Source organism: Carcharhinus amblyrhynchos, unplaced genomic scaffold (genome assembly GCF_965287045.1).
Source record: "Carcharhinus amblyrhynchos unplaced genomic scaffold, sCarAmb.v2.hapA scaffold_386, whole genome shotgun sequence".
NCBI lineage: Eukaryota > Metazoa > Chordata > Chondrichthyes > Carcharhiniformes > Carcharhinidae > Carcharhinus > Carcharhinus amblyrhynchos.
In genome coordinates, this window is record NW_027650126.1 from 92456 (window position 1) to 111549 (window position 19094).

General features: G+C 47.3%; 1 protein-coding gene across 2 annotated transcripts in view; it reads right to left on the reverse strand.

Moving 5' to 3' along the window:
• Positions 1–62: 62 nt before the first annotated feature.
• The window catches only part of LOC145339297 (transmembrane protein 178B-like), a 65523-nt gene continuing 46491 nt past the window's right edge, over positions 63–19094 (reverse strand). For both annotated transcript variants that reach the window (XM_080183721.1, XM_080183720.1), the window contains exons 3-4: positions 2177–2314; positions 63–374 (exon numbers count right to left, since the gene is read on the reverse strand). In XM_080183721.1, the coding sequence (XP_080039847.1) occupies positions 130–374; positions 2177–2314 (383 nt within the window). In that variant the 3' untranslated portion in view covers positions 63–129. The remainder of the gene's footprint in view (positions 375–2176; positions 2315–19094) is intronic.

Consider the following 19094-nt stretch of genomic DNA (forward strand, 5'->3'; position numbering starts at 1 on the left):
GTGTTTAACCATCCTGCCAGACTGTTCATGGTGATTTTGCCACTTGATAGATTGGCTGCCTCTCTCGATCTCTCATCGCATTGATCTTCTCACTGAATCCAGGTCTGTGAAACAGTGCTGTGGTGGTTGTCACATTGTGCCGTTTTCTGCCCGTGCTTTCTGTATGACTGTGTGAGGACTGCTGAGGGAAGGGGCCAGGGTACAGAGGAAACCTGCCAACAGGGTGAGGCCCAGTCCACCCCAGGCACAGAACATAGACCACCCGTAGCCGTGACTGATGTCCTCGGGCAGCCCATACATGTGCCGAGGAAAACGGGAAAGTTCAAAATTAATTCCAGCTACACAAGTACAGAGAGAGATAATGCAACAGGTTCCTGATGAGGGAAAAGCAGGAGAATTAGTATTTCTTTTCTGAACGCTGTCCGCGGAAAAAATAACATTCATAAACCTTCAAATTCCAAAGGTACATGGAACACACCCGGCGCTGCCTCAGTACCCCGACCCTTCGCCGGTTCTGTCTTGTCAGCTTGTTTGTTTGATCTCCCATTTTCAATGCAGAGAAGTTTACTCCGATTAAATGGCAAAAACTGAAGCCATTCTCTCCGTTTCCCATCTCTCCAACCAGACTAATCGCAAATTCCGGCTCGCAGCCGCCGCTCTCTACAACTCTTTGTCCCTAGCTCAGCTCATCCGCTATTGAACCCTTCATCCAAATCATTATTCCCTCTAGACTTGCTGGAAAGAAAAGACTCATTCAAACACCACATAATATCCTACAGCGCTTCACAGCCAATGAATTCCTTTCTTTGAAGTATAGTTGCTGCTGCATTCGGGGCATTCAATTTACACAGCAAGGTCCCGCAGAAAGCACCAGCCAGAAAACAGTACCATGGGACCCAGTTGAACAGGCATTGAGAGCTCCTGAGTGATGTCTCATTTGAAAGACAGCTATTCCGACTGCTCCCCACTCTGGACGCTAACCTTTCACACAAACTTCATCCAGAAATCCGTTACCACCTCCAAATCTTGCACCAAATCCTACTGAGCCATCATCTCGGTGCTCACTGACCTACATTCACTCCAATCCTAAGGACATCGCAACTTTAAAATTCCCATCCTTACAGGAGGTCTGGAGAGACACCAGTGTACGGATACCTCGAGAGACAGAGAAAGGGGTCAGAGAGACGCCAAATCAGTGTACAGATATCTCCCCGAGAGAGAGGGGACTCTGAGATGATACCAGTCACTGTACAATATCTCCCTGAGAGAGAGAGAGGACTCTGAAACACCGGTCACTGTACAATATCTCCCTGAGAGGGAGAGGACTGAGAGACACCAGTGAGTGTACAGGTATCTCCCTGAGAGGGAGGGGACTGGGAGACATCAGTCAGTGTACAGATATCTCCCTGAGGCTAGCACGGTGGCACAGTGGTTTGCACTGTTGCCTCACAATGCCAGGGACCCGGGTCAATTCCAGCCTCGGGTTACTGTCTGTGTGGAGTTTGCACTTTCTCCCTGTGTCTGTAGGTTCCCTCCAGTTGCTCTGCTTTCCTCCCACAGTCCAAAATGTGCAGGTTAGCTTGATTGGCCATGATAATATGACATTAGTGTCAGGGGGATTAGCAGGGTAAATCTGTGGGGTTGTGGGAAGAAGGCTGGTGTGGGGTTGTGGTCGATACAGAGTTGATGGGCTGTATGGCCCTCTTCTGTACTGTAGGATTCTATGAGAGGGAGGGGGTTGAGAGACACCAGTCAATGTACAGATATCTTCCTGAGAGAGAGGGGAATGAGAGTCAACAAACAGTGTACAGATATCTTCCTGAGAGGGGACTGAGAGACACCAATCAGTGTACAGGTATCTCCCTGAGAGAGAGGGGATCAAGAGACATCAGTCAGCATACAGATATCTCCCTGAGATAGAGGGAACCGAGAGACACCATTCAGTGATGAGATATCTCCCTGAGAGAGAGAGGGGGGACTGAGAGACACTAATCAGTGTACAAATGTCAACCTGCGAGGAGGAGGGGGGGGGGGGGGGGGGGGGGGTGTGTGGGGTTACCGAGAGACACCAGTAAGTGCACAGATATCTCTGAGATAGATCAGTTTAAAAGACTGATTAAAACATTGAGCATTGCCCTTCAGTGTGCATTGGCTGTTGGGAGATGAATACACTTACCTCCCATGAGAAAGAGCAGGCCAGCCACATACTGCATCAGATCATGGTCCTTACAGCAGCCCAGCATGCCGATAATCCAGCCAAAGAGAATGATCGACACTGCCATCCCAATAAACCCTGCCGTCATCCTGCGCAGATCTGTCAACAGGAACAGCAGAACATCAGCCACAGGGAAAAGCACCAGCCCGAAAGTGACTAAATCAGAGCATCAGTATTAAAATAGGATTGGATACAGACTAAATTTCCCTTTACACTGTCCTGGGAGAGTTTGATGAGTACTGTTACAGCATGGAGTTAGATACAGACTAAACTTCCTTCTACACAGTCCACATCAAACTCTCCCAGGACAGTTACAGCATGGAGTTAGATACAGTCTAAACTTCTCTAAAAACAGTCCACATCAAACACTCCCAGAACAGGGACAGCACAGGGTTAGATACAGAGTAAAGCTCCCTCTACACCGAACCCATCAAATTCTCCCAGGGCAGATATAGCATAAGGTTAGATACAGAGTAAAGTTCTTTCTACATTGTCCCATCAAACACTCCCAGCACATGTCCAGCATGAGGTCAGGTACAGAGTAAAGCTCAATATCCATCCTCACCATCAAACATTCTCACAAGACTTACAGCAGATGGTTAGATACAGAGTAAAGCTCCCTCTACCCTGTAACCATCAAACTTCCCCAGGACAGATACAGCACAGGGTAAGATACAGAGTAAATTTCCGTCTATACTTTCCCCAAACACACACAAGACAGGTACAGCATGGTGTTACATAATGAGTAAAGCTCCTGCTACACTGTCCCATCAAGTTCTCCTAGGATAGGTACAACACAAGGGTAGACAGAGTAAAGGTCCATCAACATTGTCACCATCAAACATTCCCAGGACAGGTACAGCATGAGATTAGATACAGAGAAAAGCTCTGTCTACATTGTCCCCTTCAAATATTCCCAGGACACATACAGCATGGGGTCAGATACAAAGTAGAGTTCCCTCTACCTTGTCCCCATCAAAGACCCTCAAGACAGGTGCCGCATGGGGTTTGATACAGAGACAAGCTCCCTCTACACTGCACCCATCAAACTTTCCCAGGGCAGATACAGCACACAATTAGATACAGATTAAAACTCCACCTACACTGTCCCCGTTAAACACTCCCAGGACAATTACAGCACAGGGTTAGATACAGAGTAAAGCTCCCTCGACCCTGTCCCCATCAAACCCTCCCAGGACAGGTACAGCACAGGGTTAGATAGAGTAAAGCTCTCTCTACCCTCCCCCATCAAAATCTCCCAGGACAGGTAGAGCGTGGATTAGCTAGAGAATAAAGCTGCCTCAACCTTGTCCCCATTAAAATTGTCCCAGGACAGGTACAGCATGGGGTTATATACAGAATAAAGTTCCCTTTAATCTATCCCCATCCAACTCTCCCAGGACAGGTACAGCATGGGGTTATATACAGAATAAAGTTCCCTTTAATCTATCCCCATCCAACTCTCCCAGGACAGGTACAGCACAGAGTAAACCTCCATTGACACTGTCTCCATTAAACACTCCCAAGACAGCATCGGGTTAAATACAGAGTAAAGCTACCTCTACACTGATCCATCAAACACTTCCAGGACAGGTAAGCATGAGAATGGATACAGAGTAAAGCTCCCTCTACATTGTCCCCATGAAACACGCCACGACAGTAACAGCACAGGGTTAGATACAGAGTAAAGCTCCCTCTACACTGTCCCCATCAAACACCCCTAGGACAGGTACAGCACGGGGTTAGATACAGAGTAAAACTCCCTCTAAATTATACCCATCAAGTTCTCCTGGGGGGGCGGGCAGCAGTATAGCACTAGATTAGATGCAGATAAAAGCTCCAGCTATACTGACACAATTAAACACTCCTGGGACAGTTACAACATGGGATTAAATACAGAGTAAAGCTCCATCTAAACTGTCCCCATTGAAGTCCCCCAGGACAGGTACAGCACGGAGTTAGATATAGAGTAAAGCTCCCTCTACCCAGTCCCCATCAAAGCTTCCCAGGAAATATGCAGCATTAAGTTAGATACAGAGTAAAACTCCATCTACACTGTCACCATCAAACACTCCCAGGAAACGTACAACACGGGGTTAGATACAGAGTAAAAGCCCTCTCTACATTATCCCCATTAAACAGTACCAGGTCAGTTAGAGCATGGGGTTAGATACAGAGCAAAGCTCCCTCTACACTGTCCCCATCAAACACCACCAGAACAGGTGTAGCACGGGATGGACACAGAATAAAACTCCCTCTACTTGCCCCCATCAAACTTTCCCAGGACAGGTACAGCACAAGGTTACATACAGAGTAAATCTCCCTCTACACTGTCCCCATCAAACACTTACAGGACAGGTACAACACAGGGTTAGATACAGAGCAAAGTTCCCTCTACATTGTCCCATCAAGCTCTCCTAGGATAGGAACAACACATGGATAGATAAAGTAAAGCTCCCTCTACATTGACCCAATTAAACATTCCCAGGACAGGTATAGCATGGGGTAGATATAGAGAAAAGCTCCGTCTACATTGCCTCCTTCAAACACTCCCAGCACATGTACAGCATGGGGTCAGATACAGAATAAAGTTCCCTCTACCCTGTCCCCATCAAAGATCCCCAGGACAAGTGCAGCACGGGGTTAGATACAGAGTAAAGTTCCCTCTACCCTGTACCCATCAAACTCTCCCAGGGCAGGTACAGCATATGGGAGAGATAGAGAGTAAAGCTCCCTCTTTTTGTCCACAACAAATTCTTCCAGGCCAGGTACAGAACAGGGTTAGATACAGAGTAAGGCTCCCTCTACACCATCCCCTTCAAACACTCCCAGGATAGATACAGCATGGGGTTAGATACAGAGTAAAGCTTCCTTTACAGTGTCCCCAAACACTCCCAGGACAGTTACAACATGGGGTGAGATACAGAATAAAGCTCCCTCAACTTTGTGCCTATCAAATTGTCCCAGAACAGGTACAGCATGGGGTTAGATACAGAGTAAAGCTGCCTCTAAACTGTCCCCATCAAACACTCCCATTACAGGTACAGCACAGGGTTAGGTACAGCGTAAAGCTCCATCTACTCTGTCCCCATTAAACACTCACAGGACAGTTTCAGCATGGGGTTAGATACAGAATAAATCTCCCTCTACCCTGTTCCCATCAAACTCTCCCAGGACTGTGACAGCACAGGATTAGATACAGAGTAAATCTCCCTCTACACCATCCCCATCAAACTTTCCCAGGACAGGTACAGCCTGGGGTTAGTGTAGAGTAAGGCTCCCTCTACCCTGTCTCCATCAGACTTTCCCAGGCCAGGTACAGAACAGGGTTAAATACAGAGTAAAGCTCCCTCTGTACTGTCCCCATCAAGATGAATGTCCTCCCCTGATGAAGGAGCAGTGCTCCAAAAGCTAATGGCTTTTGCTACCAAGTAAACCTGTTGGACTTTAACCTGACGTTGTGAGACTTCTCATCAAACACTCCCAGGACAGGTTCAGCATGGGGTTAGATACAGAGTAAAGTTCCTTCTATGTTATCCTCATCAAACTCTCCCAGGAAAGGTACAGCACAGGGTTAGATACAGAATAAAGCTTCCTCTACACAACCCATCAAGCAATTGTAGGACAGGCACAACACATGAATAAATAGGGTAAAGCTCCCTCTACACTGTCCCCATCAAACACTCCCAGGACAGGTACAGCATCGGGTTAGGTACACGGTAAAGCTCCATTAACACTGTCCCCATCAAACATTCCCAGTACAGGGACAGCATAGGATAGGTACAAAATGAAGCTCTCTTGACCCTGTGCATATCAAACTCTCCCAGGGGGTTAGATACAGAGTAACGCTCTCTCGACCCTGTCCCCATCAAATTCTCCTAGGCGAAGTACAGCATGGGACTAGATATGTTAAGTTCATTTTCGTGAGACTCTTCCATCCCTGATACAAAGGCAAACACCAACACTGTCCAATTTAAAAGTTCTTTATTCTTCTTACATATGCAAGCTGGCAAACCTTTGCTATGTAATTTCCACTCAGTGCTGGGAGTCAGGTAGCAAAGGCATGCTGAATAATGGGACAGTCCCCCTTTATGTAGCCTTTACAATCCTTATGATCACATGCGGTCTGATACAATATAGCTAATCACAAAACACCTTTTCTTTTAGCCAGGTTAACCATATCTAAGATCATAATATCATTATGTTGAAAGGAAGAGAACTGTTAAAGGTAAATTCGTTAATCATAGATGTCTTAAGCTTGTCATTTTGAAATCAACTCAAAAATTGCATGCGATGTTAACCCCTTAATATCTCAGATGCAGAGTAAAGCTCCCTCTAATCTGTCCCCATCAAACTCTCCCAGGACAGGTACAGCACAGGATTAGCTACAACGTAAAGCTCCATCTACACCGTCCCCATTAAACACTCCCAGGGCAGTTACAGCACAGGGTTAGATACAGAGTAAAGCTCCCTCTACACTGACTCATCAAGCTCTTCTAGGACAGGAACAATACATGGATAGATAAAGGAAAACTCCCTCTACACTGTCCCCATTAAAGACCTCCAGGACAGGTACATCATAGGATTAGATACAGACTAAAGCTCCCTCTACACTGTCCCCATCAAACTCTCTCATGATAGGTAACGGACAGAATTGGAACAGAGTAAAGCTCTGTCTACACTGTACCCATTCAAATTCTCCCAGGGAACATACAGCACATGGTTAGATTCAGATGAAATCTCCATCTACACTGTGCCCATTAAACAGTCCCAGGACAGTAACAGCACGGGGTTAGATACAGAGTAAATATCCCTCTACACTGTCCCCATCAAACTCTTTCAGGACTGGTACAACACATGGTTAGAGACATATAAAGTTCCCTCTACACTGCCCCCATCAAGCACTCCCAGGACAGGAACAACACAGAGTTAGATACAGGGTAAAGCCCTCTCTACATTTTTCCCATCAAACAGTCTCAGGACTGTTACAGAATGGGATTTGGTACAGAATGAAGCTCCATCTACACTGTCACCATCAAAATTTCCCAGGAGAGGTCCAGCAGGGGATAAGGTACAGTTCCATCTATACCATCCCCATTAAACACTAGATACCGACGTTGGACTGGGGTAAACATAGTAAGACATCTCATAACACCAGGTTAAAGTCCAACAGGTTTATTTGGTAGCAAATGCCACCAGCTTTTGGAGCGCTGCTTCTTCATCAGCTAAGTCATTAAACACTCCCAGGACAGTTACAGCACAGGGGTAGATACAGAGCAAATCTCTCTCTATGTTGTCCCCATCAAACTCTCCCAGGACAGGTACAGCACAGGATTAGATACAGAATAAAGCTCCCTCAACACTGCCCACATCAAACTCTCCTAGGACAGGCACATACAGGATTAGATACACAGTATATCTCCCTCTACACTCTCCCCAACAAACACTTCCAGGAGAGGTACAACATGGGTGAGATGCAGAGTAAAGCTCCCCCTAACCTGTCCCCATCAAACTCTCCCAGTAGAGTGTAGCATGGGGTTAGATACAGAATAAAGCACTATCTACACTATCACTATGCAAACACTCTCAGGACAGGTAAAACATGGGGTTAGATGCAGAATGATGCTCCCTCTACACTGTCTCCATTAAATTTTCCCAGGGCAGGTACAGCACAGGATTAGACAAAGTAAATCTCCCCGAAACCATCCCCAAACTCTCCCAGAACAGGTACAACACGAGGTTAGATATAGAGTAAAGCTCCCTCTACGCTGTCCCCACCAAACACTCGCAGGACAAAAACTGCACAGGGTTAGATACAGAGTAAAGCTCTGCAGTAAGGAATGAGTTAATGAACTTTGTAGTACTTGGAGAATGGTAAAAAGTATTGTACAACTTGTATCCGGCTTGTTTTCATATATCTCAGATAGATGCAAGATTTGTTTTTGTGTGCCCCAGACACGGCTGTCCTTACTGTTGTACACAAGTTTATGATAGTCCGTTCAGAAATGTAGCTGACCCAGCTTGTATTTATCTTTGTGTCTTTAATGTCGTGGACTTTCGCTTAACATGGTGAAGCTTGCATGCCCTAAATATATATTCATATATATTCGTTATGTACTGCTTATGTGTCATGTACCAACATATATATATTATATGCTATACAACTTATGAACATAAATTGTTACACCGGTCCCGTTAATCTTAACTTGTCTTGTCAGCCTGTATGTTAGCTAAGGACTAATCACACATGACAATTGCGGCCTTGAGATAACCATGAAGAAACGCCGAGGCAGCCATGTTCCCATAATGAAGGACAAGTCACAGCCTGGGAACCCACTGAGAATGAGAAGATGCATATGTGACTGGGAGGGTATAAATATGCGCTCTTAATTTGTGTTTGGAGAGAAGTCTGGGGAACTGCTGTTAGGTACCAGGTGTGTCAATGACATTACTGTTACTAGAGAGGCGGTCCTCGACAGACTGGAGGGACTGATTGTGGACAAGTCGCCAGGACCGGATGGAATGCATCCGAGGGTTCTGAAAGAAATGGCGGAGGTGATAGTGGATGCCTTGGTGGTTATTTTCCAGACGTCGCTGGATTCCGGGGAATGTGCCGGAAGGTTGGAAAACGGCTAATGTTACGCCGTTGTTTAAGAAGGGTGCCAGGCAAAATGCGGGGAATTATAGGCCGGTTAGTTTAACGTCTGTTGTAGGTAAAATGTTAGAATCCATCATCAAGGAGGAAATAGCGAGGCATCTTGAGGGGAATTGCTTGATAGAGCAGACGCAGCACGGTTTCATTAAAGGAAAGTCGTGTCTGACAAATTTACTGGAGTTCTATGAGGATGTGTCTAGGGCGGTGGATAGAGGGGAGCCGGTGGATGTGGTCTTTCTTGATTTTCAGAAGGCGTTTGACAAGGTACCTCACAAGAGGTTCTTGCAGAAGGTCAGGGGACATGGAGTTGGGGGTAGGGTGTTAGCGTGGATAGAGGATTGGTTGTCAAATAGGAGGCAGAGAGTGGGGGTCAATGGGTGCTATTCGGATTGGCGGTTGGTGACTAGTGGAGTGCCCCAGGGGTCGGTGCTGGGGCCTCAGCTATTTAGTATTTATATAGATGATCTGGAGGAGGGAACCGAGTGTATGGTGTCGAAATTTGCTGATGACACCAAGATTGGTGGAACGGCAAATTGTGCGGAGGGTGTGGAGAGTCTACAGAGGGATCTAGATAGGCTGGGCGAATGGGCCAGGAAATGGCAAATGGAATTTAATGTTGGCAAGTGCGAGGTGGTCCACTTTGGTAGGAAGGATTATTACTTACGGGGCAAAAAACTGCAGCATGCGACGGTGCAGAGGGACCTCAGGGTCCTTGTGCATGAGTCGCAAAAACCCAGCCTGCAGGTGCAGCAGGTGGTCAGGAAGGCGAATGGGATGCTGGCCTTCATAGCGAGGGGGATTGAATATAAAAGTAGGGAGGTCTTGCTGAGGCTATATAGGGCATTGGTGAGGCCACAGCTGGAGTACTGTGTGCAGTTTTGGGCGCCGTACTTACGCAAGGATATTCTGGCCTTGGAGGGAGTGCAGCGGAGGTTTACTAGGCTGATGCCGGAGTTGAGGGGGTTGAGCTATGAGGAGAGGCTGAATAGACTAGGCTTGTACTCGTTAGAGTTTAGATGAATGAGGGGAGATCTCATTGAGACGTATAAGATGATGAATGGGATGGATAGGATAGAGGTGGAGAGACTCTTCCCGCTCATAAAGGATAGTAGGACTAGGGGGCACAGCCTCAAGATAAAGGGGGGGCGGTTTAGAACGGAGTTGAGGAAGAACTTCTTCACTCAAAGGGTGGTGAATCTCTGGAATTCTCTGCCCGTTGAAGTGGTGGAGGCTACCTCGCTAAATATTTTTAAGACGCGGGTTGATGGGTTTTTGATAAGAGAGGGGATTAAGGGTTATGGGGAGAGGGCGGGAATGTGGAACTGAGCCACGACAGATCAGCCATGATCTTATTGAGTGGCGGGGCAGGCTCGAAGGGCTAGATGGCCTACTCCTGCTCCTATTTCTTATGTTCTTATGTGTCTCCCAAAAGCTTTTGAATAAACTTGCTGTACTTTGACTCACAACTGATTTCAGAGGTATCTTTACCTACAACAAGCTCCATCTACATTTTGAAATCAAACATTGCCAGGATAGGTACAGCATGGGATTACATTCAGAGTAGAGTTCTTTCTACATTGTCCCCATCAAACACAACCCCAGGACAGGTACAGCATGGAATTACATTCAGAGTAGAGCTCTTTCTACATTGTCCCCATCAAACACAACCCCAGGACAGGTACAGCATGGGGTTACACTCGCAGTAAAGCTCCCACTACACTGTCCCCATCAAACTCTCCCAGATACATATAACGCATGGTTAGGTACAGAGTATAGCTCCATCTAATCTGCCTTTATCAAACTATCCCAGGACAGGTACAGCACAGAGTTAGATACAGAGTAAAGCTTTCTCTAACTTGTTCCCATTAAACATTCGTAGGACAGGGACAGCACAGGGTTAGATATAGAGTAAATCTCCTTCTACATTGTCCCAGTCAAATTCTCCCAGGACAAGTACAGCACAGGGTTAGATACAGAGTAAAGCTCCCTCGATGTTGTGCCCATCAAACACTCCCAGGATAGTTCTAGCATGGGTTAGATACAGACTAATGCTCCCTCTGCCCTGTCCCCATCAAACTCACCTGATGAAGGAGCAGTGCTCCGAAAGCTTGTGCAGGAAGGGAACAGTCTTGCCTGGTGATTGTCGAGCAGTGTTCATTCATCCGTTGTTGTAGCATCTGCATAGTCTCCCCAATGTACCATGCCTTGGGACATCCTTCCCTGCAGTATATCAGGTAGATAATGTTGGCCGAGTTGCAAGAATATGTGCCATGTACCTGGTGGATGGTGTTCTCACGTGAGATGATGGCATCCATGTCGATGACCCAGCACGTCTTGCAGAGGTTGCTGTGGCAGGGTTCGTGCAGTGTCATGGTCACTGTTCTCCTAAAGGCCGGATAGTTTGCTGCCGACAATAGTCTGTTTGAGGTTGTGCGCTTGTTTGAAGGCAAGAGGTCGGGGTGTGGGGATGGCCTTGGCGAGATGTTTGTCTTCATCAATGACATGTTGAAGGCTCCGGAGAAGATGTCGTAGCTTCTCCACTCCGAGGAAGTACTGAACAATGAATGGTCCTCTGTCCACTGTGTCCCGTGTTTGTCTTCTGAGGTCAGTGCAGTTTTTTGCTGTGGCACGTCGCAACTGAAATCGATGAGTCAAGCGCCATATCCTGTTCTTAACAGCGTATCTTTCAGTGTCTGGAGGTGTCTGTCACGATCCTCCTCATCTGAGCAGATCCTGTGTATACGGAGGGCTTGTCTGTAGGGGATGGCTTCTTTAACGTGTTTAGGGTGGAAGCTGGAGAAGTGAAGCATCGTGAGGTTATCCTTGGGCTTGTGGTATAGTGACATGCTGAGGTGACCGTCCTTAATGAAGATGTGTGCGTCCAAGAATGCCACCGATTCCAGAGAGTAGTCCATGGTGAGTCTGATGGTTGGATGGAACTTGTTGATGACATCATCCGGTTGTTTTAAGTGATTGTTCACCATGAGTCCAAAGGAAGAAAATGTCATCGATGTATCTAGTGTATAGCATTGGTTGATGGTCCTTTGCATTGAAGAAATCTTGCTTGAATCTGTGCATGAAGATGTTGGCATACTGAGGTGCGAATTTGGGCCCCATGGCTGTTCCGTGTGTCTGGATGAAGAACTGGTTGTTGAAAACATTGTGGTCCTGGATGAAGCGGATGAGTTGTAAAGTTGCATCTGGAAACTGGCAGTTGTCGGCATTGAGTACTGAGGCAGTTGCAGCAAAGCCGTCATCGTGGGGGATGCTGGTGTAGAGTGCCGAGACATCCATTGTGTCGAGGAGTGTCCCTGGTTCAACTCCTCCATGTGTGCTGAGTTTCTGTGGGAAGTCCATAGTGTCGCGACAAAAGCTGGGGGTTCTTTGTACAATGGGTTTCAGGATGCCCTCAACGTAGTCGGAAAGGTTCTTGCACAGGGTCCCATTGCCCGATAAGATGGGACGCCTGGGTGTGTTTGCCTTGTGTATCTTCAGGAGGCACTGAGATTTCCAACGCAGGGAGTATGTGGGATGAGAGCATGGAGGGTGCTCTGAAGATCCGGATCAAAGGTTTCGATCAGGGTGTTGAGGTGACGGGTATGTTCTTTGGTCAGGTCTGCAGGTAACTATCTGTAGCGTTCCTCACTGCTCAGTTGTCGGTACACTTCTTTGCAGTAATCCGTTCTGTTCAGGATGACGATGGCGCGCCCCCTTTGTCTGCTGGTTTGATGATAATGTTGTGGTTGTTCTTGACAGCGCGGATGGCATTGCGTTGTGCTTGGGTGACGATGAAGGGTACTCTGTCTGTCCGCTGTGTTCCGAGTTTGTCTTCTGAGGAGATCGGTGTGGTTTTCCGCTGTGGCGCGTCGGAACTGTCGATCGATGAGTCGAGCCCCACATCCTGTTCTTACGAGGGCGCTTTCAGCGTCTGTAGGTGTCTGTTGTGATCCTCCTCATCTAAGCAAATCTTGTGTATACGGAGGGCTTGTCTTCATCCACGTCCCCCAGGACAGATACAGCACAGGGTTAGATAGGGCATAAAGCATCATCTACACTGTTACTATCAAACAGTTCCAGGAGAGGTGCAGCACGGGATTAGATACAGAATAAAGCTCCCATTAAATACTCCCAGTACAGGTACAGCCTGGGGTTAGATACAGAGTAAAGCTCCCTCTACACTGTCCCCATCAAACTCTCCCATGACAAGCACTTCACAGAGTTACATACAGAGTAAAGCTCCACCTACACTGTCACCAAACACTCTCAGGGCAGTTATGGCACTGGTTAGATACAGAGTAAAGCTCCCTCTGCACTGTCCGCATCAAACACCGTAAGAAGTCTGACAACACCAGGTTTAAGTCCAACCGATTTATTTGATAGTAAACTCACAAGCTTTTGAGGTTTCCCTCTTCGTCAGGTGAATGAAGAGTTCTGGTCTCAGACAGAGCTTATAACAGCACAGAAGGTTTACAGATTACTGACTAGAATGCGAATCTTTACAGCTAACCTGCTATTCAAGTCTTAAAGTGGCTCACAATTTGAGTGGAAGGAGCGCTGAGCCCAGGTTAAAGAGATGTGTATTTTCTCCAGACAGTACAGTAGGTGAAGTTTTGCAAACCCAGGCAAGTCACGGGGGTTACAGATAGTGCAACATGAACACAAGGTGCCTGTTGAGACCATCCTCATGTGTGCGGAACTCAGCTATCAGTCTCTACTCAGCGACTGTGTTGTCGTGTGTCATGAAGACCGCCTTGGAGAATGCTTACCTGAAGGTCAGAGGCCGAATTCCTGTGACTACGCATCAAACACCCCCAAGACAGATGCAGCACGGGATTCGATGCACAGCAAAGCTCCTTCTACACTGTCCCCCTCAAACTTTCGTAGGACAGGTACAGCACATGATTAGATACAGAGTAAAGCACCCTCTACACTGTCCACATCAAACTCTCCCAGGACAGGTACAAAACAGGGTTAGATACAGAGTAAAGCTCCCTCTACACTATCCCCATCAAACTCTCCCAGACCGGGACAGCACAGGTATACATACCAAAGAAGCGTTTTGTAATTGCTATCCTGAAACTAAAGTATGGGAGGCTTTCAATGATGAGATGGTTTAATGAAAGTCAGACACATTCCTGCAATGGAGAAAAGAAGTTGCATGAACTCCTGGATCTCTCCAGATATGATGTGGAGATGTCAACATTGGATTGGTGTTAACATAGTAAGAAGTCTCACAACACCAGGTTAAAGTCCAACAGGTTTATTTGATTGCAAAAGCCACTAGCTTTTGGAGCACTGCCCCTTTGTCAGGTTAGTGGGAATTCTAATCACAAACAGGGCATATAAAGACACAAACTCAGTTTATAAAGTAATGATTGGAATGCGAGCCTGTACAGGTAATCAAGACCTAAAAGTTCGGACAACGTGAGCGGAGAGAAGGTTAAGCACAGGTTAAAGAGATGTGTATTGTCTCCAGCCAGGACAGTTAGTGAGATTTTGCAAGCCCAGGCAAGTCGTGGGGGTTACAAATAGTGTGATATGAACCCAAGATCCCGGTTGGGGCCATCCTCACGTGTGCGGAGTTTCTGCTCAGTGACTCTGCACTGTAGTGTGTCGTGAAGGCCGCTTTGGAGAACGCTTACCCAAAGATCAGAGGCCAAATGCCCGTGACTGCTGAAGTGTTCCCCAACAGGAAGAGAACACTCTTTGCATGGTATTTTCGAGCGGTGTTCGTTCATGCGTTGTCTAGCATCTGCATATGCCCTGTCCTGCCCTTACATGCCCTGTTTGTGAATAGAACTCCCACTCACGTGACAAGGGAGCAGTGCTCCGAAAGTTAGTGGCTTTTGCTACCAAATAAACCTGTTGGACTTTAACCTGGTGTTGTGAGACTTCGTATATAGCAGTGTGCATAGATACCCAGTTCAATTTCTGGGTGATGAGATAGTGTACGACTGTGCTCAACATAGGAAGCACAGTGAAGATTGAAAATTAAAATTAAAAAAGAGAGGAATGGTGGGGATATAGAAGCTAATATGAAAGGAAAGAGACATCTGCATTTTCTCAAAACACAAACAGTAAAGGGTTGCACAAACAAAAAATTGGCCCTATTAGGGACCAAAGAACATAAATGAGTTATTGAATGAGTATTTAAAACAGTCTTAACCAAAGAATAGATGCTGCCAATGTAACAGGACAAGAGGCCGTGGCAAGGTTGAAGAGGGAGTTCTGAGCGTGGCAAAGTGAACCATTTATTGGTTCTGATGGGATGTCTCTTGGGTAAGTGAGCTTATGCTGGTGTATTGCCAAAGGACTGGAACATTGTAAATGTCACCACATTCTTGTTAAAGAGGGGGGCCAGGGAATAAACACAGTATCTAAAGCCAGTCAGTCTCATGTCAGCGGTGCAGGAAGTTTAAATAACAAGAGCCAAAATGACTTGGGATTTGGAAAACAAGGGGGAGTAAATGAACAGCAGCATCAATTTCTTGAATGCAAATTCTCTGACTGATTTGCCACGAGGACTTTGATGAAGTAAGAATGTGTTGAGAAGTAGACTACAGCTCGCTTTGAGCATGATGTCATGTCCCATATTAACTAGTCTGGAATTTAAACAAAACTGCACACAAAAGGCTGAAAAGATGCTGATCATGTGACTTTTTTGTGGATTGAAACCACTCTGTTGTACATAGAATCATAGAACCCTACAGTGCAGAAAGAGGCCCTTTGGCCCACTGAGTCTGCACCGAACACAATGCCACCCAGGCCCTATCCCTAGATCCCTGCATATTATACCCACTAATCCCTCTAACCTACGCATCCTTGGACACTAAGGGGCAATTTCTTAACATGGCCAATCAACCTAACCCACACACCTTTGGACTGTGGGAGGAAACCGGAGTACCCAGCGGAAACCCACGCAGACACGAGGAGAACATGCAAAGTCCACGCAGACAGTGACCCAAGCCAGGAATCGAACCCAAGACCCTGCAGCTGTGAAGCAGCAGTGCTAACTACTGTGCTACCGTGTCGCCCCATCAATGCTCTTTCCTCAAACCAGGGAAAAGGGATGTTGTCATATCAATGCAGTCATTCAAAAATAAACACACCAACTGTTTGAAACCATAGATCAGCTAAAAATCAGAGCTCAGCAAGCAGAACTTAATAAATATCACCTAACAGAGGTAAAGTTGCTGCTCAGGAATCCTCGCCTCAGTCCTGATTTGGAACAGATAGTGGAAACAGAAGATGACAGTGACTAGGTCTCCTTAGCTAGAAACTGCCTCAAAGGGCAGAGCTCAAATTAAAGACACAGAAGAGGGAGAAGAGATTGTTGCGAGAGTGAGTGAGTTCCAAGAGAGAGAGAGAGTGAGGAGAGAGAGTGAGTGAGCTCTGAGTGAGTGAGTGAGTGAGTGAGTGAGTGAGTGAGTGAGTGAGTGAGTGAGTGAGTTCTGAGAGAGACAGAATTCTGAGAGAGAGAGAGAGTTCTGAGAGAGAGAGAGAAAGTGAGTTTTGAGAGAGACAGAGAGAGTGTTCTGAGAGAGACAGAGTGTTCTGAGAGAGAGAGACGGTGCAGCGGGACCTTGGGGTCCTTGTGCATGAGTCGCAAAAACCAAGCTTGCAGGTGCAGCAGGTGGTCAGGAAGGTGAATGGGATGCTGGCCTTCATAGCGAGGGGGATTGAATATAAAAGTAGGGAGGTCTTGCTGCGGCTGTATAGGGCATTGGTGAGGCCGCAGCTGGAGTACTGTGTGCAGTTTTGGGCGCCGTACTTACGCAAGGATATTTTGGCCTTGGAGGGAGTGCAGAGGAGGTTTACTAGGCTGATGCCAGAGTTGAGGGGGTTGAGCTATGAGGAGAGGCTAAATAAACTAGGCTTGTACTCGTTAGAGTTTAGAAGAATGAGGGGAGATCTCATTGAGACGTATAAGATGATGAATGGGATGGATAGGATAGAGGTGGAGAGACTCTTCCCGCTCAGAAAGAATAGTAGAACTAGGGGGCACAGCCTCAAGATAAAGGGGGGGTGGTTTAGAATGGAGTTGAGGAAGAACTTCTTCACTCAAAGGGTGGTGAATCTCTGGAATTCTCTGCCCGTTGAAGTGGTGGAGGCTACCTCGCTAAATATTTTTAAGACGCGGGTTGATGGGTTTTTGATAAGAGAGGGGATTAAGGGTTTTGGGGAGAGGGCGGGAATGTGGAACTGAGCCACGACAGATCAGCCATGATCTTATTGAATGGCGGGGCAGGCTCGAGGGGCTAGATGGCCTACTCCTGCTCCTATTTCTTATGTTCTTATGTGTTCTGAGAGAGAGAGACAGAGTGTTCTGAGAGAGAGAGAGACAGAGTGTTCTGAGAGAGAGACAGAATGATCTCAGAGAGAGAGACAGAGTGATCTGAGAGGGAGGCACAGAGTTCTGAGAGGGAGGCACAGAGTTCTGAGAGGGAGGCACAGAGTTCTGAGAGGGAGGCACAGAGTTCTGAGAGGGAGGCACAGAGTTCTGAGAGGGAGGCACAGAGTTCTGAGAGGGAGGCACAGAGTTCTGAGAGGGAGGCACAGAGTTCTGAGAGGGAGGCACAGAGTTCTGAGAGGGAGGCACAGAGTTCTGAGAGGGAGGCACAGAGTTCTGAGAGGGAGGCACAGAGTTCTGAGAGGGAGGCACAGAGTTCTGAGAGGGAGGCACAGAGTTCTGAGAGGGAGGCACAGAGTTCTGAGAGGGAGGCACAGAGTTCTGAGAGGGAGGCACAGAGTTCTGAGAGGGAGGCACAGAGTTCTGAGAGGGAGGCACAGAGTTCTGAGAGGGAGGCACAGAGTTCTGAGAGGGAGGCACAGAGTTCTGAGAGGGAGGCACAGAGTTCTGAGAGGGAGGCACAGAGTTCTGAGAGGGAGGCACAGAGTTCTGAGAGGGAGGCACAGAGTTCTGAGAGGGAGGCACAGAGTTCTGAGAGGGAGGCACAGAGTTCTGAGAGGGAGGCACAGAGTTCTGAGAGGGAGGCACAGAGTTCTGAGAGGGAGGCACAGAGTTCTGAGAGGGAGGCACAGAGTTCTGAGAGGGAGGCACAGAGTTCTGAGAGGGAGGCACAGAGTTCTGAGAGGGAGGCACAGAGTTCTGAGAGGGAGGCACAGAGTTCTGAGAGGGAGGCACAGAGTTCTGAGAGGGAGGCACAGAGTTCTGAGAGGGAGGCACAGAGTTCTGGGAGGTTAAGGGAAGGGGATATTAAGCAGAGATTTATGGAGTTGGGGTGGAAACTAAAGGCCAAGTCTGATAGAGTGGTTATCTCCGGACTCTTGCCTGTGCCACGGGATAGTTTAGAGAGGAATAGAGAGAGGGAAAGTTTGAACTCGTGGCTGAGGGGATGGTGCAGGAGGGAGGGGTTCAGGTACTTGAGCAATTGGGGCTCGTTCTGGGGAAGGTGGGACCTCTATAAGAGTGATGGTCTACACCTGAATCAGAGGGGAACCAATATCCTGGGGGGTAAATTTGCTAAGGCTATGCAGGGAGGTTTAAACTGATTTGGAGGGGGGGTGGGATCCTGAGTAGAGGGGATGAAAGTGAGGGGGGCATAGATGGGGACTGCAATGCACGGCATCGTGGGGCTGGGGCGGAGCAGGGTTTGAAATGCGTATACTTTAATGCGAGGAGTATTCGCAATAAAGTGGATGAACTTGCAGCGTGGATCAGTACCTGGGACTTTGATGTTGTGGCCATTTCAGAGACATGGATAGAGCAGGGTCAGGAATGGTTGTTGCAGGTCCCGGGGTTCAAATGCTTTAGTCGGAGTAGAGAAGGAGGTAGAAGGGGGGGAGGGGTAGCATTATTGGTCAAGGACTGTATCACAATGTCAGAGAGGAAGTTCAATGAGGACTTGTCTGTTGAGGTAGCATGGGCGGAGATTAGAAATAGGAGAGGAGAGGTCACCCTGTTGGGAGTCTTTTATAGACCTCCTAAAAGTTCTAGAGAGGTTGAGGAAAGGATTGCAGAGACGATCCTGGTTAGGAGTGAAAGTAATAGGGTAATTGTTATGGGGGACTTTAACTTTACTAATATTGATTGGAATTGCTATAGCTGTAGCTCGTTAGAGGGGTCAGTTTTTGTACAAAGCATGCAGGAGGGTTTTTTGAGTCAGTATGTAGATAAGCCAACTAGAGGTGAGGCTATATTGGATTTGGTGCTGGGAAATGAGCCAGGCCAGGTGCTAGACTTGGAAGTTGGTGTGCATTTTG